This window comes from Leucopleurus acutus (genome assembly GCF_964270905.1).
Source record: "Leucopleurus acutus genome assembly, chromosome: 6".
NCBI classification, from domain to species: Eukaryota; Metazoa; Chordata; class Mammalia; order Artiodactyla; family Delphinidae; genus Leucopleurus; species Leucopleurus acutus.
Window position 1 is genome coordinate 30,136,096 of NC_139149.1, and position 25,282 is coordinate 30,161,377.

Sequence of the window (25,282 nt, forward strand, 5' to 3'; positions counted from 1 at the left end):
ACCTGCCCACCAGAGAGACAAGATCCAGCCTCATCCACCAGAACACAGGCACTAGTCCCCTCCACCAGGAAGCCTACACAACCCACTGAACCAACCTTAGCCACTGGGGACAGACACCAAAAACAACGGGAACTACGAACCTGCAGCCTGCAAAAAGGAGACCCCAGACACAGTAAGATAAGCAAAATGAGAAGACAGAAAAAAACACCGCAGATGAAGGAGCAAGATAAAAACCCACCAGACCTAACAAATGAAGAGGAAATAGGCAGTCTACCTGAAAAAGAATTCAGAATAATGATAGTAAAGATGATCCAAAATCTTGGAAATAGAATATAGAAAATGCAAGAAACATTTAACAAGGACCTAGAAGAACTAAAGATGAAACAACGATGAACAACACAATAAATGAAATGAAAAATACTGTAGATGGGATCAATAGCAGAATAACTGAGGCAGAAGAACAGATAAGTGACCTGGAAGATAAAATAGTGGAAATAACTACTGCAGAGCAGAATAAAGAAAAAAGAATGAAAAGAACTGAGAACAGTGTCAGAGACCTCTGGGACAACATTAAACACAACAACATTCGAATTAGAGAGGTTTCAGAAGAAGAAGAGAAAAAGAAAGGGACTGAGAAAATATTTGAAGAGATTATAGTTGAAAACTTCCCTAATAAGGGAAAGGAAATAGTTAATCAAGTCCAGGAAGCACAGAGAGTCCCATATAGGATACATCCAAGGAGAAATACGCCAAGACACATATTAATCAAACTGCCAAAAATTAAATACAAAGCAAGCATATTAAAAGCAGCAAGGGAAAAACAACAAATAACACACAAGGGAATCCCCATAAGGTAAACAGCTGACCTTTCAGCAGAAACTCTGCAAGCCAGAAGGGAGTGGCAGGGCATATTTAAAGTGATGAAGGAGAAAAACCTGCAGCCAAGATTACTCTACCCAGCAAGGATCTCATTCAGATTTGATGGAGAAATTAAAACCTTTAAAGAAAAGCAAAAGCTGAGAGAGTTCAGCACCACCAAACCAGCTTTACAACAAATGCTAAAGGATCTTCTCTAGGCAAGAAACACAAGAGAAGGAAAAGACCTACAATAACGAACCCAAAACAATTTAGAAAATGGGAATAGGAACATGCATATCAATAATTACCTTAAATGTAAATGGACTAAATGCTCCCAACAAAAGACACAGATTGCCTGAATGGATACAAAAACATGACCCATATATATGCTGTCTACAAGAGACCCACTTCAGACCTAGAGACACATACAGACTGAAAGTAAGGGGATGGAAAAATATATTCCAAGCCAATGGAAATCAAAAGAAAGCTCGAGTAGCAATTCTCATATCAGACAAAATAGACTTTAAAATAAAGACCATTAGAAGAGATAAAGAAGGACACTACATAATGATCAAGGGATTGATCCAAGAAGAAGATATAACAATTGTAAATATTTATGCACCCAACATAGGAGCACCTCATTACATAAGGTAAATACTAACAGCCATAAAACGGGAAATCGACAGTAACACATTCATAATAGGGGACTTAAACACCCCACTTTCACCAATGGACAGATCATCTAAAACGAAAATAAATAAGGAAACACAAGCTTTAAATGATACATTAAACAAGATGGACTTAATTGATATTTATAGGACACTTCATCCAAAAACAACAGAATACACATTTTTCTCAAGTGCTCATTCTCCAGGATAGATCATATCTTGGGTCACAAACCAAGCCTTGGTAAATTTAAGAAAATTGAAATTGTATCAAGTATCTTTTCTGACCAAAACACTATGAGACTAGATATCAATTATAGGAAAAGATCTGTAAAAAATACAAACACATGGAGGCTAAACAGTATACTGGTTAATAACGAAGTGATTACTGAAGAAATCAAAGAGGAAATCAGAAAATACCTAGAAACAAATGACAATGGAGCCACGATGATCCAAAACCTATGGGATGCAGCAAAAACAGTTCTAAGAGGGAAGTTTATAGCAATACAAGCCCACCCTAAGAAACAGGAAACATCTCAAATAAACAACCTAAACTTGCACCTAAAGCAATTAGAGAAAGAAGAACAAAAAAACCCAAAGTTAGCAGAAGGAAAGAAATCCTAAAAATCAGATCAGAAATAAATGAAAAAGAAATGAAGGAAATGATAGCAAAGATCAATAAAACTAAAAGCTGGTTCTTTGAGAAGATAAACAAAATAGATTAACCATTAGCCAGACTCATCAAGAAAAAAAGGGAGAAGACTCAAATCAATAGAATTAGAAATGAAAAAGGAGAAGTAACAACTGACACTGCAGAAATACAAAAGATCATGAGAGATTACTACAAGCAACCCTATGCCAATAAAATGGACAACCTGGAAGAAATGGACAAATTCTTAGAAATGCACAACCTGCAAAGACTGAATCAGAAAGAAATAGAAAATATAAACAGACCAATCACAAGCACTGAAATTGAAACGGTGATTATAAATCTTCCAACAAACAAAAGCCCAGGACCAGATGGCTTTACAGGCGAATTCTATCAAACATTTAGAGAAGAGCTAACATCTGTCCTTCTAAAACCATTCCAAAATATAGCAGAGGGAGGAACACTCCCAAATTCATTCTACGAGGCCACCATCACCTTGACACCAAAACCAGACAAGGATGTCACAAAGAAAGAAAACTACAGGCCAATATCACTGATGAACATAGATGCAAAAATCCTCAACAAAATACTAGCAAACAGAATCCAACAGCCCATTAAAAGGATCATACACCATGATCAAGTGGGGTTTATTCCAGGAATGCAAAGGTTCTTCAATATACGCAAATCAATCAATGTGATAAACCATATTAACAAATTGAAGGAGAAAAACCATATGCTCATCTCAATAGATGCAGAGAAAGCTTTTGACAAAATTCAACACCCATTTATGATAAAAAAAAACCCTGCAGAAAGTAGGCAGAGAGGGAACTTTCCTCAACATAATAAAGGCCATATATGACAAACCCACAGCAAACATCATCCTCGATGGTGAAAAACTGAAAGCATTTCCACTAAGATCAGGAACAAGACAAGGTTTCCCACTCTCACCTCTCTTATTCAACATAGTTTTGGAAGGTTTAGCCACAGCAATCAGAGAAGAAAAGGAAATAAAGGGAATCCAAATCGGAAAAGAAGAAGTAAAGCTGTCACTGTTTGCAGATGACATGATACTATACATAGAGAATCCTAAAGATGCTACCAGAAAACTACTAGAGCTAATCAATGAATTTCGTAAAGTTGCAGGATACAAAATTAATGCACAGAAATCTCTTGCATTCCTATACACTAATGATGAAAAATCTGAAAGTGAAATCAAGAAAACACTCCCATTTATCACTGCAACAAAAAGAATAAAATATCTAGGTATAAACCTACCTAAAAAGACAAAAAAACCTGTATGCAGAAAATTATAAGACACTGATGAAAGAAATTAAAGATGATACAAATAGATGGAGAGATATACCATGTTCTTGGATTGGAAGAATCAACATTGTGAAAATGACTCTACTACCCAAAGCAATCTACAGATTCAATGCAATCCCTATCAAACTACCACTGGCATTTTTTACAGAACTAGAACAAAAAATTTCACAATCTATATGGAAACATAAAAGACCCCGAATAGCCAAAGCAATCTTGAGAACGAAAAACGGAGCTGGAGGAATCAGGCTCCCGGACTTCAGAGTATACTACAAAGCTACAGTAGTCAAGACAGTATGGTACTGGCACAAAAACAGAAATATAGATTAACAGAACAGGATAGAAAGCCCAGAGATAAACCCACGCACATATGGTCACCTTATCTTTGATAAAGGAGGCAGGGATGTACAGTGGAGAAAGGACAGCCTCTTCAATAAGTGCTGCTGGGAAAACTGGACAGGTACATGTAAAAGTATGAGATTAGATCACTCCCTAACACCATACACAAAAATAAGCTCAAAATGGATTAAAGACCTAAATGTAAGGCCAGAAACTATCAAACTCTTAGAGGAAAACATAGGCAGAACACTCTGTGACATAAATCACAGCAAGATCTTTTGACCCACCTCCTAGAGAAATGGAAATAAAAACAAAAATAAACAAATGGGATCTTATGGAACTTCAAAGCTTTTGCACAGCAAAGGAAACCATAAAGAAGACCAAAAGACAGCCCTCAGAATGGAAGAAAATATTTGCAAATGAAGCAACTGACAAAGGATTAATCTCCAAAATTTACAAGCAGCTCATGCAGCTCAATAACAAAAAAGCAAACAACCCAATCCAAAAATGGGCAGAAGACCTAAATAGACATTTCCCCAAAGGAAATATACAGACTGTCAACAAACACATGAAAGAATGCTCAACGTCATTAATCATTAGAGAAATGTACATCAAAACTACAATGAGATATCATCTCACACCAGTCAGAATGGCCATCATCAAAAAATCTACAAACAATAAATGCTGGAGAGGGTGTGGAGAAAAGGGAACACTCTTGCACTGCTGGTGGGAATGTGAATTGGTACAGCCACTATGGAGAACAGTATGGAGGTTCCTTAAAAAACTACAACTTGAACTACCATATGACCCAGCAATCCCACTACTGGGCATATACCCTGAGAAAACCATAATTCAAAAAGAGTCATGTACCAAAATGTTCATTGCAGCTCTATTTACAATAGCCCAGAGATGGAAACAACCTAAGTGCCCATCATTGGCTGAATGGATAAAGAAAATGTGGCACATATATACAATGGAATATTACTCAGCCATAAAAAGAAATGAAATTGAGCTATTTGTAATGAGGTGGATAGACCTAGAGTCTGTCATACAGAGTGAAGTAAGTCAGAAAGAGAAAGACAAATATCGTATGCTAACACATATATATGGAATTTAAGAGAAAAAAAATGTCATGAAGAACCTAGGGGTAAGACAGGAATAAAGACACAGACCTACTAGAGAACGGACTTGAGGATATGGGGAGGGGGAAGGGTGAGCTCTGACAAAGCGAGAGAGAGGCATGGACATACATACTACCAACCGTAAGGTAGATAGCTAGTGGGAAGCAGCCGCATAGCACAGGGAGATCAGCTCGGTACTTTGTGACCGCCTGGAGGGGTGGGAGGGAGGGAGACGCAAGAGGGAAGAGATATGGGAACATATGTATATGTATAACTGATTCACTTTGTTATAAAGCAGAAACTAACACACCATTGTAAAGCAATTATACCCCAATAAAGATGTTAAAAAAAAAAATAAAGAATCATGGATAGTGCCCTATGCTACGAAAAAAAAAAAAAAAAGATGAGGGGGATCTTGTTAAAATGAACAATGTGAGATAAGCATAATACAATTAATTTTTCTTCCAAGAAACTATTGCAACTGTACGTACAAAAATTCAATGTATTATATTAATTTACAATTTCAAAGTATGTGTTTGTTCACATTTTGAAGGAACAAATATAGATTTTAAAAAAATGTTTGGAAATATAATCTCTCTCTAACTTGTATTTTATAATGTGTATTTTCAGATATAATCTCATTCAGTATAGACTATGAACTAAAGTTTATTATAGTACTGTAAGTTTTTACACTTAACAAACAGATTGTATTGAAATCCACAAAAGTGCCATATTTTATTTATTGAGTGCCAGTATTTTATTCCCAGTTAAATAATCTATTTTCCATGACTTGAATGCCAGTAAAATTATTTATTTTGATACAGAAAATTTTCTATTAAGTAATTCCTAGTGAAAACACTCCTGTTCATTATTATAGACAATGACCATATATATATATATATATATATATATGTATATATATCAGAGAATAAGTACAGATTTTGTGCCTAAGAGTTTGGGTGTCAATGTCTTCTCAACCATGAATGGATCCCAGTAATCAGTTCAGATGATTTTACAAAGCAATTCTTTTCTCTTAAAAATATTTTTTTTCCTGAAAAAGAAATATTTCCTGCTGCTCCTGGCAAGAAAGGATTCCAGACTGAAATTTGACCCATGCTTTTTTCAGAAAAGGTAACCACGAATCTGGTCTTCACTTTGTCTCCGGCTGTGCAGGAATGGCTCTCAATTGGTATCTCCAATAAATTCTGCCTGCTTGATTGCTGTCACCTGTCTTCAGAATTAGTGATCCCTTTGGTTCACTATTCTTATCTCTACTCTTATCTGCTTTGATCTACATGCCCAAATCCTTTAGATAAAAATCCTTTTAAGTTTTCTTGATATTTTTTTCCTAAGCAGAAAAATATATGAAGAAAAGGATTTCACGGCAGAGATTTAAGATAGTAGAATATAGAAGAATATTTTTTCTAGGAAGGGAGTTCTGCTAATGTCATGGATCATGAACCAAAAGCGAAGAAAAGACTAGCAGGTGTAGGGCTGTACTGGCTGGCATCTCTAATCTAATTGCCATTTGGGCAATGTGACAAGTCCACGTACGTAAACCATCTGTTAGTTCTCTCACTCCATTTCACTGCACACCATTTGGACAAGCAAAAACAAAAACGCAAAATGCTTAGAGCCAAACAATGAAGTGCTTTTGGTTATGAAATTCTTGCATCAACATAGTCCATTTGAAGGCCCCTAGTTCATTCTGTTTCTGGCATAATTATACATTGAATATATTTTACTGGGATTTTTTTCTTATTCTTATATTTTTAAATCAAGAACAAAATAAGACCTCTTTGAAGACCTGACAAATTAAGATTCCTTGGGCAGCTTTGCTAATGTTTTGAAAGCTCATTATATACCTTATGCTAAAGGCATTCCTTCTACAGTATTAACCAGCATTTGCCACCCCCCTTTTTTTTACTAGAAGAAAAATAGGGAACTTCAATTTTTGACTTGAGAAAATAATATGAAAAAAGAGAACATTATATATTCAAAAGGCGGCACAAATGCATTACCGTGTGACTTACCTTGCTGTGCTTCTTTATCATACACTTTCATATGAACGACCCCAGAAGTCTTATTTCTTAGAACAGTGGGGTTTCTTCCATCTCTTTTGCTGCAGGTTCCCAGCTGAGCTAAGTTTTGGTCTGCCCACCACAGTTTCTTATCTATAAAAATGAAAAGTTTTTTTATGAAAAAGATAATCATCTTATTAAATAATAATAAAGAACTATTAAACTCTAGTGCTTTCTGATTTCTTTTGTTAAATTCCCAAACCCTGTTTCTATGAGAAACAGCAAAATCATTTTTACTTCTTTTTTTAATGTTTTTTTAAAATATTTTTAATTTAATTTTTTTATACAGCAGGTTCTTATTAGTCATCAATTTTATACACATTAGTGTATAAGGTCAATCCCAATCACCCAATTCATCACACTACCCCCACCCCCCACCGTGGCTTTCCCCTCGGTGTCCATAAGTTTGTTCTCTACATCTGTCTCAACTTCTGTCCTGCAAACTGGTTCATCTGTACCATTTGTCTAGGTTCCACATACATGAATTAATATGCGATATTTGTTTTCCTCTTTCTGACTTACTTCACTCTGTATGACGGTCTCTACATCCATCCACATCTCAACAAATGACCCAATTTCATTCCTTTTTATGGCTGAGTAATATTCCATTATATATATGTACCACATCTTCTTTATCCATTCATCTGTCGATGGGCATTTAGGTTGCTTCCATGACCTGGCTATTGTAAATAGTGCTGCAATGAACATTGGGGTGCACGTGTCTTTTTGAATTATGGTTTTCTCTGGGTATATGCCCAGTAGTGGGATTGCTGTACATATGGTAATTCTATTTTTAGTTTTTTGAGGAACCTCCATACTGTTCTCCATAGTGGCTGCATCAATTTACATTCCCACCAACAGTGCAAGAGGGTTCCCCTTTCTCCACACCCTCTCCAGCATTTGTTCTTTGCAGATTTTCTGATGATGCCCATTCTAACTGGAGTGAGGTAATACCTCATTGTAGTTTTGATTTGCATTTCTCTAATAGTTAGTGACTTGGAGCAGCTTTACATGTGTTTCTTGGCCATCTTTATGTCTTCTTTGGAGAAATATCTATTTAGGGCTTCTTCCCATTTTTGGATTGGGTTGTTTGTTTATTTAATATTGAGCTGCATGAGCTGCTTGTAAATTTTGGAGATTAATCCTTTGTCAGTTGCTTCATTTGCAAATATTTTCTCCCATTCTGAGGGCTGTCTTTTGGTCTTGTTTATGGTTTCCTTTGCTGTGCAAAGCTTTTAAGTTTCATTAGGTCCCATTTGTTTATTTTTGTTTTTATTTCCATTGCTCTAGGAGGTGAATCAAAAAAGATCTTGCTGCGATTTATGTCAGAGTGTTCTTCCTATGTTTTCCTCTAAGAGTTTTACAGTGTCCAGTCTTATATTTAGGTCTCTAATCCATTTTGAGTTTATTTTTGTGTATGGTGTTAGGGAGTGTTCTAATTTCATTCTTTTAAATGTAGCTGTCCAGTTTTCCCAGCACCACTAATTGAAGACACTGTCTTTTCTCCATTGTATATCCTTGCCTCCTTTGTCATAGAGTAGTTGACCATAGGTGCATGGGTTTATCTCTGAGCTTTCTATCTTGTTCCATTGATCTATGTTTCTGTTTTTGTGCCAGTACTATATTGTCTTGATTACTTTGCTTTGTAGTATAGTCTGAAGTCAGATTCCTCCAGCTCCATTTTTTTCCCTCAAGACTGCTTTGGCTATTCAGGGTCTTTTCTGTCTCCATACAAACTTTAAGATTTTTTGTTCTAGTTCTGTAAAAAATGCCACTGGTAATTTGATAGAGATTGCATTGTATCTGTAGATTTCTTTGGGTAGTATAGTCATTTTCACAAAATTGATTCTTCCAATCCAAGAACATGGTATATCTCTCCATCTATTTGTATCATCTTTAATTTCTTTCATCAGTGTCTTATAGTTTTCTGCATACAGTTCTTTTGTCTCCCTAGGTAGGTCTATTCCTACGTATTTTATTCTTTTCATTGCAGTGGTAAATGGGAGTGTTTCCTTAATTTCTCTTTCAAATTTTTCATCATTAGTGTATAGGTGTGCAAGAGATTTCTGTGCATTAATTTTGTATCACGCAACCTTACCAAATTCATTGATTAGCTCTAGTAGTTTTCTGGTAGCATTTTTAGGATGCTCTATGTATAGTATCATGTCATCTGCAAACAGTGACAGTTTTACTTCTTCTTTTCCAATTTGGATGCCTTTTATTTCTTTTTCTTCTCTGATTGCCGTGGCCAGGACTTCCAAAACTATGTTGAATAATAGTGGTGAGAGTGGACATCCTTGTCTTGTTCCTGGTCTTAGAGGAACTGCTTTCAGTTTTTCACCATTGAGAATGATGTTTGCTGTGGGTTTGTCATATATGGCCTTTATTATGTTGAGGTAGGTTCCCTCTATGCCCACTTTCTGCAGAGTTTTTATCATAAATGGGTGTTGAATTTTGTCAAAAGCTTTTTCTGCATTTATTGAGATGATCATATGGTTTTTATTCTTCAATTTGTTAATATGGTGTATCAGATTGATTGATTTGCATATATTGAGGAATCCGTGCATCCCTGGGATAAATCCCACTCGATCATGGTGTCTGATGGTTTTAATGTGTTGTTGAATTCTGTTTGCTAGTATTTTGTTGAGCATTTTGTATCTATATTCATCAATGATATTGGTCTGTAATTTTCTTTTTTTGTAGTATCTTTGTCTGCTTTTGGTATCAGGTTGATGGTGGCCTCATAGAATGAGTTTGGGAGTGTTCCTTCCTCTGCAATTTTTTGGAAGAGTTTGAGAAGGATGGGTTGTTAGCTCTTTTCTAAATGTTTGATAGAATTCACCTGTGAAGCCATCTGGTCCTGGACTTTTGTTTGTTGGAAGATTTTTTTTTTTTTTTTTTTTTTTTTTGCGGTATGCGGGCCTCTCACTGTTTTGGTCTCTCCCATTGCGGAGCACAGGCTCTGGACGCGCAGGCTCAGCAACCATGGCTCACAGGCCTAGCCGCTCCATGGCATGTGGGATCTTCCCGGACTGGGGCACGAACCCGTATCCCCTGCATCGGCAGGCGGACTCTCAACCACTGCAGCACCAAGAAAGCCCTTGTTGGAAGATTTTTAAACACAGTTTCAATTTCATTACTTGTGATTGGTCTGTCTATATTTTCTATTTCTTTCTGGTTCAGTCTTGGAAGGTTATACCTTTTGAAGAATTTGTCCATTTCTTCCAGGTTGTCCATTTTACTGGCATAGAGTTGCTTGTAGTAGTCTCTTAGGATGCTTTGTATTTCTGCGGTGTCCATTGTAAGTTCTCCTTTTTCATTTCTAATTGTATTGATTTGAGTCCTTTCCCTCTTTTCTTGATGAGTCTGGTTAATGGTTTATCAATTTTGTTTATCTTCTCAAAGAACCAGCTTTTAGTTTTATTGATCTTGCTATTGTTTTCTTTGTTCCTATTTCATTTATTTCTGCTCTGATCTCTATGATTTCTTTCCTTCTGCTAACCTTGGGTTTTGTTTGTTCTTCTTTCTCTAGTTCCTTTAGGTGTAAGATTAGATTGTTTATTTGAGATTTTTCTTGTTTCTTGAGGCAGGCTTGTATAGCTATAAACTTCCCTCTTGGAACTGCTTTTGCTGCATCCCATAGGTTTTGGATCATCGTGTTTCCATTGTCATTTGTCTCTATGTATTTTTTGATTTCCTCTTTGATTTCTTCAGTGATCTCTTGGTTATTTAGTAACGTATTGTTTAGCCTCCATGTGTTTGTGTTTTTTACCTTTTTTTTCCCTGTAATTTATTTCTAGTCTCATAGCATTGTGCTCAGAAAAGATGCTTGATATGATTTCAATTTTCTTAAATTTTCTGAGGCTTGAGTTGTGACCCAAGATGTGATCTATCCTGGATAATGTTGCGTGTGCACTTGAGAAGAAAGTGTAATCTGTTGTTTTGGATGGAATGTCCTATAAATATGAATTAAATCTATCTGGTCTATTGTGTCATTTAAAGCTTCTGTTTCCTTTGTTATTTTCATTTTGCATGATCTGTCCATTGGTGTAAGTGAGCTGTTAAAGTCCCTCACTATTACTGTGTTACTGTCGATTTCCTCTTTTATAGCTGTTAGTACTTGCCTTATGTATTGAGGTGCTCCTATGTTGGGTGCATATATATTTATAATTGTTATATCTTCTTCTTGGATTGATCCCTTGATCATTATGTAGTGTCCTTCCTTATCTCTTGTAACATTCTTTATTTTAAAGTCTATTTTATCAGATACAAGTATTGCTACTCCAGCTTTCTTTTCATTTCCATTTGCACGAACTATCTTTTTCCATCCCCTCACTTTCAGTGTGTATGTGTCCCTAGGTCTGAAGTGGGTCTCACATAGACAGCATATAGATGGGTCTTGTTTTTGTATCCATTCAGCAAGCCTGTGTCTTTTGGTTGGAGCATTTAATCCATTCACTTTTAAGGTAATTATCCATGTGTATGTTCCTATGACCATTTTCTTAATTGTTTTGGGTTTGTTTTTGTACGTCCTTTTCTTCTCTTGTGTTTCCCACTTAGGGAAGTTCCTTTAGCATTTGTTGTAGAGCTGGTTTGGTGGTGCTGAATTCTCTTATCTTTTGCTTCTCTGTAAAGCTCTTGATTTCTCCATCGAATCTGAATGACATCCTCTTAGGCTGTCTTCATTTCTTTTCATTCATTTTTCTTTATTCTGTTTTGCAGCAGTGAATTCCATCATTCTGTCTTCCAGGTCACTTATCCATTCTTCTGCCTCAGTTATTCTGCTATTGATTCCTTCTAGTGTAGTTTTCATTTCAGTTATTGTATTATTCATCTCTCTTTGTTTGTTCTTTAATTCTTCTAGGTCTTTGTTAAACGTTTCTTGCATCTTCTCGATTTTGCCTCCATTCTTTTTCCGAGGTCCTGGATCATCTTCACTATCATTATTCTGAATTCTTTTTCTGGAAGGTGACCTATCTCCACTTCATTTAGTTGTTCTTCTGTGGTTTTGTCTTGTTCCTTCATCTGGTACATAGCCCTCTGCCTTTTCATCTTGTCTATCTTTCTGTGAATGTGGTTTTTGTTCCATAGGCTGCAGGATTGTAGTTCTTCTTGCTTCTGCTGTCTGCCCTCTCCATTTTTACTTTTAAAAATATAACCCATAGTACATTCTATTGTTTAAATTTTCCTCCTCTCTCTCCAATTAGAGATACTTGTCTTAACTTTTCTTTTTCTTAAAAACCACATGATATAAATAAAAGTATATTTCAAATTAATATGGGATACAGAATTTATTATTTTCAATCTGAACCATGATCATAGTAGTATTGTGCTATATCTCTAAATGAACAGCAAAATCCAACAAGACATCTGAACAAGTATAAAAAGGACTGTTCTCTAAGTTGTGTTTCAAGTGTGTAACCTTTTAATCATTTGCACTCTCCACTACTGGATTCTTCACATTTATAGTAACATATTTTTTTATAGTTTATGCTTCTTTCTCCGAAATTTTATCAATGTGCACTATTAACTTGTATTGAGTGTTCATTTGGTAGCAGAGACTCTGAAATGTGCCACAGATAGAAAATAGTCCAGTAGCCAGAATTCTAGTAAAATTTCACATTATTATATTATGTCAAACTGTCATAGCAAAGCTATAAGGATACTGCTATCATTTTTCATTTCATAGATGAAGATTCTGAGATTCAAAGAGATTATTTTAATCATATATACATATATGGCCTGTCTCTAAAACTAGTGTTCTTTCAAAGTCTCCATGCTGAGTGCATTAAAAAATTTAACATAATGAAATAAGTTTAAATAAAAATCATAATTTTAAAGGTTTTGAACAATTTAGACTTTTCAACAAGCATCTAACTTAATGACAACTGAGACCACATCAATTTCAACCTAGAAGATACACATTAATAATAACCATCCCTTTCTAAATCTGCTTTTGTGCAATGCACAGTTCTAAACACTATAGATTAATTCAGTTAATCTTCACACTTCTATAAGGTACGTACTACTATTATTAAACCATCTTACAGTTAAGAACACTGAAGCAAAGAGAGGTTAAGTGGTTTTTCCTGGATCACAGAATGAATAGTGGCTCCAGGTTACGAACCAAGCACTGATTTTAGAGTCCATGGCATAAATCTCATTGCTACACTGTCTCCTTCCATAGATGGATAGAGTTTAGTCTTCTTTCTCTTGACATATAGATATGGAACTTAGATTATGATGGTGAAGTTGAGTAGCTAATTCATTTATGGTTTTATTTACACTCACAAATTTATTTTTAGGAACAGAGAAGTTCTCTGTGAAAAGGGCAGAGACTTTGTAAGAGACTCTTTTGAAAGGTGTATAGCACAGTATAGTGGATTGAGCACATGTGTTTCCACTTCTGTTTCTTCTACTAACCCACTGCAACAGAAATATGAAAACATAAAACAGAATAAACCCATAGTGAATCCACATAATAAACAAGAGAATGACAGGCATATAAACAAAGTGTACAAGATGGTCAGTGTATGGAAACAGGAAAATGGGGAAATAGGCAGATAAAGTTGTAACCTAGAATGTGATTTTAAAAAGGCTACGGAGGAATGGAAGACATCCCCTTCCACAGAACTCTAGATGACCTTGCTTTTAGCTTGGAAATAACAGAGTGAAGTGCAAACAAAGGTTAAAAATAGGGTGATTAAGTCAAGATATTTTTATATGTTATACTACCTACCATCACAATGTCCCCCACCCTTTGCCCTAAGTTTACAGATGGCTAATGGCTGATAGAAAGTCTCAAATAAATACATAAGCAAAGCTCTTTTTTAAGATAGTGAAAAATCGGGGATATTAAGGCTGGTGCCCTGCAATAAGGTTCTTTTCATTCTGACCTTTGGGGAACCCAAATCCTGACCTTCTAAAGCAAAACCTGCAAACTCCGTCCTACAAGACATCTTCATGCCATGCACCTATCTGTGCCTTCAGCAGAAAGCTTCATGTGTTAAATCTCTAAATGTAATGCAGTATGTGTTCAAAGCTATGCAGAGTTCCCAGGAAGAGATCCCCCTGCAAGGAAGATACCAAGTGAAAAGAGTTTTATTTTCATAAAGATAGAGGAAACCAGACTAGATCACCCAGTCCTTTCTTAAATGTCATGGGAAACCAGGATATTAAGTTCAATGAGGAAAATTAGCAGAGTGGAAAGTAAACACTAAGATAAAACATAGAGATGCAAAATGAATAATTCAGAAAATATCTTTTAAATCATCATATATTCAAGTACATATCTCATTCTAGAAAAGTTAAAGATCATTTTAAAAAGTAGTATTTAGAGAATAAAACAGGACTCAGAGATTAAAAAGTATTTCTAAATAAAAATATTTTTAATAGAATGGCTAGAAAATGTGGTTGAGGAAATCTTCCATAATAAAGAAGAAAAAGACAAACAGAAAATACGATAGAAAAGCAAAGAAATAAAATGTCAGTCTAAAAAGTCCAAAAACTGTCCTTGGAATCATTGGATTCTTCACCTCCATGCAGTCACAGAAAAAAAAAAAAAGAAGAAAAATTCCAGTTTTACTTAAAAATGTCCTTAATTGACCAGTAAAAAGTATCAATTTTGTGAAATCTTAACTCTTCAGTCCAGGCCTTTTTAATATTCTGAGTGACAAAATCAAGAGTGTTCAGAAAGCACTTCTGGTGCATAGTGAAGTATGACTGTGTGGAACAAATGTACTTATGAGATGGCTTGAACTGCAGGAAGAATGTGCTACTTTTTTCACAGAATATCATTTTATCCTTGAAAGAATGTCTTACAATCTATGGCTATTCAGACTTAGGTATTTGGCAGATATTTTCTCAAAAAAAAAAAAAAAAATGATGGAGAACAAAGTTAGAAGACTGACAATACCAAACTTTGAGACTTATTATAAAGCTACAGTAATTGAGACAGTGTGGTATTGTTGAAAGAATAAGTTTTCTTTATAGAGCCTATGCTCTAGTGAGGGAGACAGACAAGAAATAAACAAATAGAAAAGACATCATTAAAATTCCTATAAATCAACAGCAAATAAATAAATAACTTGATTGAAAATGGGCAAAGGACTTAAATAATCATTTCTCCAAAGAAGACATGCAAACAGCAAACAGGTATATGAAATAGGTATATAAAAAGAAGCTCAACATCATTAATCATCAGAGAAATGCAAATCAAAACCACAATGAGATATCACTTCACACCTGGCTATCATAAAAAAAAAAAAAACGAAAAACATAACAATGCTGGCAAGGATGCAAGGATATGGAGAAATTGAAACTCTTGTACACTGTTGCTAGGAATGTAAAATGGCACAGCCATTTTTGAAAAGGGTATGGAGATTACTCAAAAAATTAAAAATAGACTACAGTATGACCTAGCAATTCCAGTTCTGGGTATATATACAAAATAATTGAATTCAAAATCTTGAAGAGATATTAACACTCCAATGTTCACTGCAGCATTATTCATAATAGCAAAGGTATGGAAACAATCTAAATGTCCATCAAAAGATGAATGGATCAATAAAATGTGGTATGTATATACAATGGAATATCATTCAGCCTTAAAAAAGAGGAAAATATTCTGGTGGGGGATGCTGATAACAGGCAAGGCTACACATGTGTAGGGATAGGGGAATGTAGGAAATCTCTGTATTTTTGTGTCAATTTTGCTGTGAACCTAAAACTGCTCTAACCAAATAAAGTCTTCTATAAAAAGGGAATTTTGCCATATGCAACAACATGGATGAACCTTGAGGAAATGATGTAAGATTAGCCAGTCGTAGAAGGATAACTATTGTATGATTCCACTCACATGAAGTATCTAAAATAGTCAAACTCATAGTAACAGAGAGTAGAATAGTGGTTGCCAGGGCCTGAGGGAGGGGGGCAAAATGGGGGAGTTGCTGTCCAGCAGGTATAAAGTTTCAGTTATAGAAAATGAATAAGTTCTAGAGATCTGCTATACAACATTGTGCCTACCACTAATGACACTGTATAGTGCACTTAAAAATCTGTTAAGAGGATAGATCTCTTGGCAAGTGTTCTTACCACAATTAAAAAAAAGTAAGATAAGAAATAACCGAAGAGTGCCATTAGTCCTATAAAGAAAACAGGCACAGTTTCATTTTTTAGTTTCCCTACCTTTGTCTGCATATAACTCCATTCTACTCACCCTTCATTGCACAAGTCTAACCCCACCCTCAGTGAAATACTTCAAACTAGCACATCCCACATTGACTCTTCCTTCTCATTGATTCTAAAGCCTCTACAGACAGAATCATATGGTTTCATATTAAATTGTTGCTTTTTCTTTTCTTTTCACTTGTACTAATTTTGACTCCTTATCCAGAGATGAAAACTCCTGAAAACAAGGATGCTGTCTTGTACTTCTTCGTATGCTTCACAGTGCTTTGCATTCTTTTGAACTGAGCATGATGTAGAAATTACCTAAATACTGTGAAATGACTGGGGAAATAATATCCCTAAAAATATCTCCCATAATAATTCAACACTTAGAAAACATTTAAATAAAACCATCTCTCCAATTTCCTCTTGATATTATCTTTTAAAAATTTCTCTTTTTAAATATCCTTTTTGAAGGTTCCTCTAACATAAAGAACTTCAGTTTTGACTGTGTAATTAATTATTATTTAGAATCACATTTGTTTCTCTCACTTTTTTCTCACACTGTTATTCATACAAATATACTAGAATCTTCAGAAATTACCAGATTTCAAAAATTGCTTGCTTAAGTTGTATGTAAGTAATTATGAATTTCTCTATTTCACTATTACAGGCTGAACAGTGCACTCCAAAATTCATGTGTTAAAGTTCTGTCAGTATCTCAGACTGGGGCTGTATTTGAACATAAGGTCTTCATAGAGGTAATTAAGTTAAAATTAGGTTATTAGTGTGGGTCCTAATCCAATATGACTGATGTCCTTATAGAAAGAAAATTAGGACACAGACACACACAGATGGACGACCCAGGAAGGAGAAGATAGCCATCTACAGGCCACAGAGAGAGGCCTCAGAAGAAATCAACCATGTCCACACCTTGATTTCAGACTTCAAGACTCCAGAATAGTGAGAAAAATTTCTGTTAAGGCACCCAGTCTGTGGGACTTTGTTATGGCAGCCCTAGCAAACAAATACATTTACTAATAGGGATATAGAAGAAATTTATGAGCTATAAAAAAGAATTCATATAAATATCATAAATATAAATTGATTCTACCATACAGTCTCCAAACTCTTTATTCAAAAGAGAAAGAGACAGACAGACAGAGGAGAGAAATAAAGAAAGGAAATAAACTTACTGTGACCTACTAAGTTCCAAGGCCTTTGCTAGGCTTTGAACATAAGCACATGTGATTGCCTCATCATAAATGAGATGAGATGTGTTAAAACACCTGTCAATAAACAAAATCTATAACTTTTTAAAAAAATTCATAAATACAGCAACAAACATCAAAAGAAATAGCCCAAAGAGTTGAGATTGTATCTACTGCCTAGGAATTTGGGTAGGGGAGAATTCTCACTTGTGACTTCAATAACTAAGTTTCACCCTAATAGCTCCAAAATCTCTCTCATATGCCTAACTATCCTCTTAATCTTCAGTCCATGTATCCTACTACATCATAGGAATTTCTCCCTGACTATAATGAAGTCACTACAAACTTTACATGACCAAAATAAAATCCATTTTATTTTTCCCATGTATGCTTCTTTCCCAATAGACTTCTGTTATGAATTTTTGTGTCCCCTGCTAAATTCATATGTTGAAATCTTACTCCCAAGGTGTGGTGCTTATGGGGGATGATTAGGTTGTAAGGGTGGAACCCTCATGAATGGAATTAGTGCCCTTACAGAAGGCACACCCCTGAGAGCTCTTTATCCCTTCTGCTGTGAGACAGTAAGACCAACTAGCTGTCTGTCAACCAGGAAGCATATTCTCATCAGACACTGAATCTGCTGCCTCCTTGATCTTGGACTTCCCAGCCTCCAGAACAGTGAGAAATAAATGTTTGCTATTTAAGCCACACAACCTATGGTATTTTTGTTATATCAGCCTGAACTAAGACAGCTTCTGACAGTAAATGGTCCCCAATGCAGTCATCAGATGTAAAAACCAGATAGTCATCTTTTTTCCCCCTATCATCACCATGGCATTTCCCAGGTGCCTTTCTGATCTGAGCAAGCCCACTTAATTCTTCACTTTATATTCTCAGGAATGTTTTATTTTCTCTCCATTCCCACTAAAACTGCTTAGCTCAGGACCCCATTATTTCTCACTCCCCTGACTATCATTGCTGAGGAAACAATAGAGTGATCTTTCCAAAATGCAAATCTAAGCATGTCACTAGGCCACTTAAAATTCTCCAAAGGCTTGCTTTCCCCTGCCAAAACACTTAGCATGGCACAAAGGTCATCCATGATTTGATGCCTACTTAACTTTCCATCACCAGATCTATGACTGCCCACTTTGCACCATGTTCCAGGAATACTGAACTGCAGTCAACTTTCAATTTCCCAAGGATAGATTAACCACATTACAGAAAAAAAAAAAAAAAAAAGATGAAAATAAGCCAAAGACAGCTTATTTGTAAAGAAAAAGAATTAAAACTGTTGTGAATAAGAGAAAAATCTACATATCAGAATGAATCTATTACTTATAATTATATAGGAACCCTTCCATTTTTACATTGTACCTACTGCAAAACATTGTACCTACTGCAAAGCCACTCCACCTGGACAGTTAGAGGTGAATATGCTTGCTTACAGCAGTCTGTTAGCCTGTTGACTGCTCTTTGGTGCAGGAGCAGCGTTTTGCAGTTTGTCTGAAGCTCTGGGCAAAAATCTATTTCTTAGGGCAGTGAGGGTACTAGAAGTCTCTTTGCTCTGCCTTCTCCCAAGACTTGTTTTTATTTATTTTTCTTAAACAGAGAATCTGGAGAATGACAATGAAGGTGGGATGGAGAGCACTGAAGAACAAAGTCCAGAATTTTGCTTTGAAGCTTTTGTGACCTTGAACTGACAAATGTGGTCCAAAATTCTCAGTTCATTGTTACACTCAGGTTTGCCTTACTGAGGACTGAGGGGGCAGTCTGGGGTTGTAGCGAAAAAGACTTGAGAATGGCAGGTAATTTAATTTCCAAGTTGATGGCCTGAATGTGCTGCCGGTGAAGTATTTGTGCAGTGATGAAGGAGAGAATGACAGTGAGAGGGAAGAATTTACTGACAAAAACAAGGCAGCTCCGAACAACTGCTTGCTGGGATATTTAGAAAACAAAAAGTAGAGTTTATTCAAAGAAAAAGATTGTTTTCATCGGAAAAAGGGAAGAGGAGAAAGAGGAGGGGGAGGAGGAGAAGACCTACTCAGCTCAGAGCAGACTATTTCAATATTTTAATGAAATACACTTGAATTAAATATCTACCTTGTATCACAGTTGTGTTGAATTGTGTCTGAACAATGTTTTTTCTGTATTCACCCAATTTCCATTACCCTAGTTAATAGGATAATATAGACTGGATATAATTTTCCAAAACAATGATTCATTAATATCCTATGCCTTTTTATATTTGTCCTCCATTTACTTCCTCCATATGGAATCCTTGCCTCCACTGCTACACCTAGCTGTACTCCCATTATCTGAATAATGGACACATAACCAGATTTCTAGACTCAGCTCAAATGGTACTGCTGTTTAGGAACTTTGATTGTCCCCAAGACATAAAGTGGTTCACCTGACCCTTTGTGTTGTTCTGTGTACAATTCTAACATTCCTAATCCTATGGCATTCCTAATCCTATATTTATTTACATGTCTGTCTCCGTGTTTAAAATGTAAGACTCTTTGGGGGAGGAATTAGTCTTATTAACTCTTATCCTCCATACATATGCCAATGCCAGTTACAGGGATGGTTTTTAAGGCTGGCTGAGAGTCACTACAGTAGGTGAGAGAGTGTGGCTTGGAGTCACAAATGTGCTTTGATATCTGGCTATGACACTTCCTCTCTGGGTGATTTTGAACAACTTACTTGGACTCTTATTATTAGTCTCCTCATCTGTAAAAGAAAGAAAATTCTACTACACTCATATAATATATGAAATAGTTAGCCAAGTGACTTGAACAGTAAGGACACTAATCGGTACCTATATACAATAAAAGAAAGAATGAGTCAAAAAAATAAAATCTAAAACATACATGTGACTATACTGATTCTAATACATAAACAATTCAGAAAAACATTTCTACCCACTGTCAATTGGAATGTGTGTGGAATTATTTTTCTGGAATTAATGGTGAATTACTGTATTTCTATGATTTTATACTACTTCTCTTGTGGCTAGCAGAATGTGTCACCCCAAAATATGGCTCTTTGGCTTGGATTATTTGGAACTGATAATTTTAAGGAAAACCAGACACATGAGAAGCTCTGACAACAGAGTAGGAATTCCCTTTTGGTATGACAAATTTACATTAGAAAGTGGGCCTGTACCAGGAAGAGAGCTATTACCTGAGAACTTTTTCATCTCAGAGAGTTATCTGCAAGGCAGGGCAAGCCTTGTTTACTAAACATCTCCTATTCTCACTTTTCCATGAATTGCCTTCTCTTCTTTGAAGCCATAGACCCCTTTCCTTAACTCAGGAAATAAATGGTATATAAAATAATAAATGGTACATAAACCTCCATAGTATAGCCATCTTTTGAATTTTATATCTTTGTGAGGCTCCTGTACATAGATAATTACTTTTTTTTCTCTTGTTAATCTGTCCTTTATTTCAAGGGATATCAGCCAAGAGTCTAGGAGGGTAGAGAGAAAATTGTTTCCTCCCTCCCCCTCACCACTAGTTAGATTCATTCACCTGGAGGCTGGTTGAGATTAGTAGTGTAATTCCTGACAATGGAAAAGAATAATGCTAATTGCCTGTGGTGATCACTCCAAAGTGATCAAGTTCAAGTCACATATAAAATGGTCTATTAAGATAGAAAAAATAGAATATTAGAACCTCAATTTATATTTGTAACTGTTGTAAACAAGGATGATTAACAGCATTCAAAGACAACTTAATTCTTTGTTTGACTTTTACGTATGCATTGTTTAGGAGAAAGGTTTAAAAGAATCATTTCCCTGCTGTTAAGGGGCTCAGCTTAAGCAAAGTCTAAAGAGGGTTAAGTTAAATAATGACCTTCTCTGTTTTGGACTGAGTTGTGTTCCACCATCCCCCCCACCCCCCAAATCCACACACTGAAGTCCTAACCTCCAATGTAGACTAAATTTGGAATAGGGTCTTAGAGAGGTAACTAAGGTTACAGTAGGTCATAAGGGTGGGACCCTAATCCAATAGAACTGGTGTCATTATAAGAAGACACTTTACCAGGGATGTGAGCACAGAGGAAAGACCACATGAGGACACAGTGAGAAGGAGGTCATCTGCAAGCCAAGGAGGCCTGGGGAGAAACCAAACCTGCTGACACTTTGATCTCAGACTTCCAGACTCCACAATTGTGAGAAGATAAATTTCTATTGTTTAAGCCACCGTTCTATAGTATTTTGTTATGGCAGCCCTTGCTGACTAATACACTGACATATATCTGCCGACTTATTAGGAGCAGAACAGAGCACTGGGAAAGTTATTTAAGAGTCTTGAGACATTTTGAAGGTCCAAGCTGACCTTAGGAGCACAATAGGAGAAATACAATAGGAGCAACTCACCCTAAATTAAAGCAGATCTGAACCTTACCTCTAAAATAAATTCCAATTACCTACTTCCAAATTATTTCTAAGACCTCCACTGCTTCCACTTCCACTGCTACCACACTAGTCCAAGTTGTCACAAACTCTCACCTGAACTCCTATACCAGCCTCCTAAAGTTCATCAGCATCCATCCTTTTCCTCTCCCATAGTACAGTCTTCACACAGCATTGAGTAATCATTTTAAAACACCAACCACGATTTAAAAACTCCTGTTTAACCCTTAAACTGGCTACTAAAGTTCTCAGTCTTTACGGTAGCAGCCAAGTCCCTCAGAATCTCATCACCCTTGGCCCTCCTCTCCTGTGGCATGAAGCTCCTGCTACTCCAGCCACATTAGCTAGAAACTGCCAAGCATTTTCTGGCCTTAAGGGGGTTTTACTTGCTATTTTCTCTGCCCAGAAAGCTCTTCCTAAGACATCTTCACAAGGCTAGATCTTGCATGCCATTCAAGTGTAAGCTCAAATAGCACCTCCTTGACAAGGACTTTATGGAAACTCTTCTCTCTTTTATTTCACACTGCTTTTCCCCATCTGACATTCTCATAAATTTTTATGCATTTACTATCTACTCCAGCTAAATGCAAGTTCATGAAGATAGGGATTTGAGCTGCTTTTCTCACCCCTGTGTCTCTAGCTCCTTGAAAAGGCATAATCTAAATATATAATGATTAATAAATGCTCCCTATTCTAATAGAATTCTAGTTCTAGAAATAATTGGGGCTGATACTAGAAATACCCCCAATTCAATCACTCTGATGCTTAGGATATGCTTTGGGCAAAAGGGCTGTGTATGAATGAGAGAGAGAAAGAGATAAATTGAAAAAATGACCACCTAGAATTATTATCACCTGGAACCTGAGCAGTTTCATGGATTTTTCTTTTTTCTTTTTCTTTTGTTTTGAAATCCCTGAATACGTGGGACACTGGAAAACCGATCTTTTTCTTTAAGTAGCAACGGCGTCTCAAATTTCTGATGCTGAGTTTCATCAGTGAACCTGGTTAAGGCAGCAAGTAGTGACCTGGTACTGCTCCTTCCATGGCAGTCGTGGTAAATGGGGACATTTCTAAGGTTGGGTGCTAGCTCTCTACTAAGTAGTGAGGCATGGCTAGAAGAGGGAGTATCTAAAGGTTGGCAATTAAGATCTTCCTCAGGAAGTAGCCCTGGGTTCCTTTTAGAGATTGCAAACAATAGGAAGATCCATTTAAAATCAAAGTAAGCAGAGAGCTGCAGCTGCTTGTGTTTTCTCCACTCTCTGGGGATGGCTGAGGGAGACGGGAAGCAGGTGGTATCTGAGAACTGGAATTTGAGGATCAGTGCTGGAGCTGAGTAGAGTTCCCTTTCCTCCAGGTAAACCAAGATTTCATTTTTAAGATGGGAAGTCTAGGAAACTCAGGCATGATTTTACCTAGCACTCCACAGGCCTGTGTCAATCCACTATCACCCCCCATAACCAATACAAGAAAACAACCTATGAGTGTAACACATAGAGGAAATGCTTAAGCAAAACAAGATCTTCATTTAATTTCTTGTACAGTGTGGTAAAAGATCTTAAAGTAGAGAATGAAGAGAACTGTTAGAACTTTTCAGAGAATCCAGCACCTTCAACACAAGGAAACAGCTTGGAATTTCAAAAAAAAATTTAAACACATAGACAGTGAATGTGAAGTATGTGTTTGAAAAATACCGTCAAGAACATCAATGCATGTGGATCTGAAACACTTGATACTGGGTAATGCAGTGATCTTCAGACTGATTTTCTGAAAGAGAATCTTCCAAAAAAAAGATTGAATGAAGAAAAAACAAAATTGGTGAAGCAGGTTCAAGAGAAAGGAAACTTTCTTCAGAGGCTAAAACTAGATAAAATGTATAGATCAAAGAAAGGTCTGTCTCAGACACAGTTGTTAACAAAGAGGTGGAGAAGCTGCAGCCAGCTGTTGCTCTGAGTTGCAGTCAGGTGTGTCTAAGAAATCAAGGTTTACTCAGTTGATAGACCACTATGGGTTAGATGAAAAATTGCTACACTATAACAGAAATGATGAAGAACTTATATGTGTTTAATTAATAATTTTTTTCAGAATATCTTTGTAAATGTCAACTTAATGAAAACATACTTATACATTTTAAAGGGAAGATATAAACCATTAAGGGCTTAGAGAAAGATATTATGGTGAACCTGGATCAATTGAGGGCATTCTGTTATATAAACATAAACTAAGATCTAAAATGAAAATTTAATACTTTGAATATATTTTTCAAAACACTTAACAGTTAAAAAAATTTTTAATCATGGTTAAAAAAGTTTGTACAATATTGGATGTAACTTTTAGGCATTTTTTGATTTCCTCTTTGATTTCTTCAGTGATCTCTTGGTTATTTAATAACATATTGTTTAGCCTCCATGTGTTTGTGTTTTTTACGTTTTATTCCCTGTAATTCATTTCTAATCTCATAGCATTGTGGTCAGAAAAGATGCTTAATATGATTTCAATTTTCTTAAATTTACTGAGGCTTGATTTGTGACCCAAGATGTGATCTATCCTGGGGAATGTTCCGTGCACACTTGAGAAGAAAGTGTAATCTGCTGTTTTCGGACGGAATGTCCTATAAATATGAATTAAATCTATCTGGTCTATTGTGTCATTTAAAGCTTCTGTTTCCTTATTTGTTTTCATTTCGGATACTCTGTCCATTGGTGTAAGTGAGGTGTTAAAGTCCCCCAGTATTACTGTGTTACTGTCGATTTCCTCTTTTAGAGCTGTTAGCAGTTGCCTTATGTATTGAGGTGCTCCTATGTTGGGTGCATATATATTTATCATTGTTATATCTTCTTGGATTGATCCCTTGATCATTATGTAGTGTCCTTCCTTGTCTCTTATAGCATTCTTTATTTTAAAGTCTATTTTATCTGATATGAGTAGTGCTACTCTGGCTTCCTTTTGATTTCCATTTGCATGGACTATCTTTTTCCATCCCCTCACTTTCAGTCTGTATGTGTCCCTAGGTCTGAAGTGGGTCTCACACAGACAGCATATAGATGGGTCTTGTTTTTGTACCCATTCAGAAAGCCTGTGTCTTTTGGTTGGAGCATTTAATCCATTCATGTTTAAAGTAATTATTGATGTGTATGTTCCTATGACCATTTTCTTAATTGTTTTGGGTTTGCTTTTTAAGGTCCTTTTCTTCTTTTGTGTTTCCCACTTAGAAAAGTTCCTTTAGCATTTGTTGTAGAGCTGGTTTGGTGGTGCTGAATTCTCTTAGCTTTTGCTTGTCTGTAAAGCTTTTGATTTCTTCACCGAATCTGAATGAGATCCTTGCTGGGTAGAGTAATAATGGTAGTAGGATTTTCCCTTTCATCACTTTAACTATATCATGCCACTCCCTTCTGGCTTGTAGAGTTTCTGCTGAGAAATCAGCTGTTAACCTTATGGGAGTTCCCTTGT

The 25,282-nt window shown here is 36.0% G+C and overlaps 1 protein-coding gene and 1 pseudogene across 2 annotated transcripts in view; one reads left to right on the forward strand and one right to left on the reverse strand.

The window, feature by feature from the left end:
- LRP1B (LDL receptor related protein 1B) overlaps window positions 1–25,282 on the reverse strand; it is a gene marked incomplete at its 3' end in the record, with an annotated part of 1,833,965 nt that overhangs the window by 559,669 nt on the left and 1,249,014 nt on the right. Inside the window, exon 33 of the mRNA XM_082841888.1 lies at window positions 6,986–7,126. Within this exon, the coding sequence (XP_082698014.1) occupies window positions 6,986–7,126 (141 nt within the window). The remainder of the gene's footprint in view (window positions 1–6,985; window positions 7,127–25,282) is intronic.
- LOC309962956 (swi5-dependent recombination DNA repair protein 1 homolog) lies at window positions 15,970–23,900 on the forward strand (annotated as a pseudogene). Its single transcript has 3 exons — window positions 15,970–15,992; window positions 16,875–16,962; window positions 23,330–23,900. The product of its transcript is annotated as a swi5-dependent recombination DNA repair protein 1 homolog (transcript).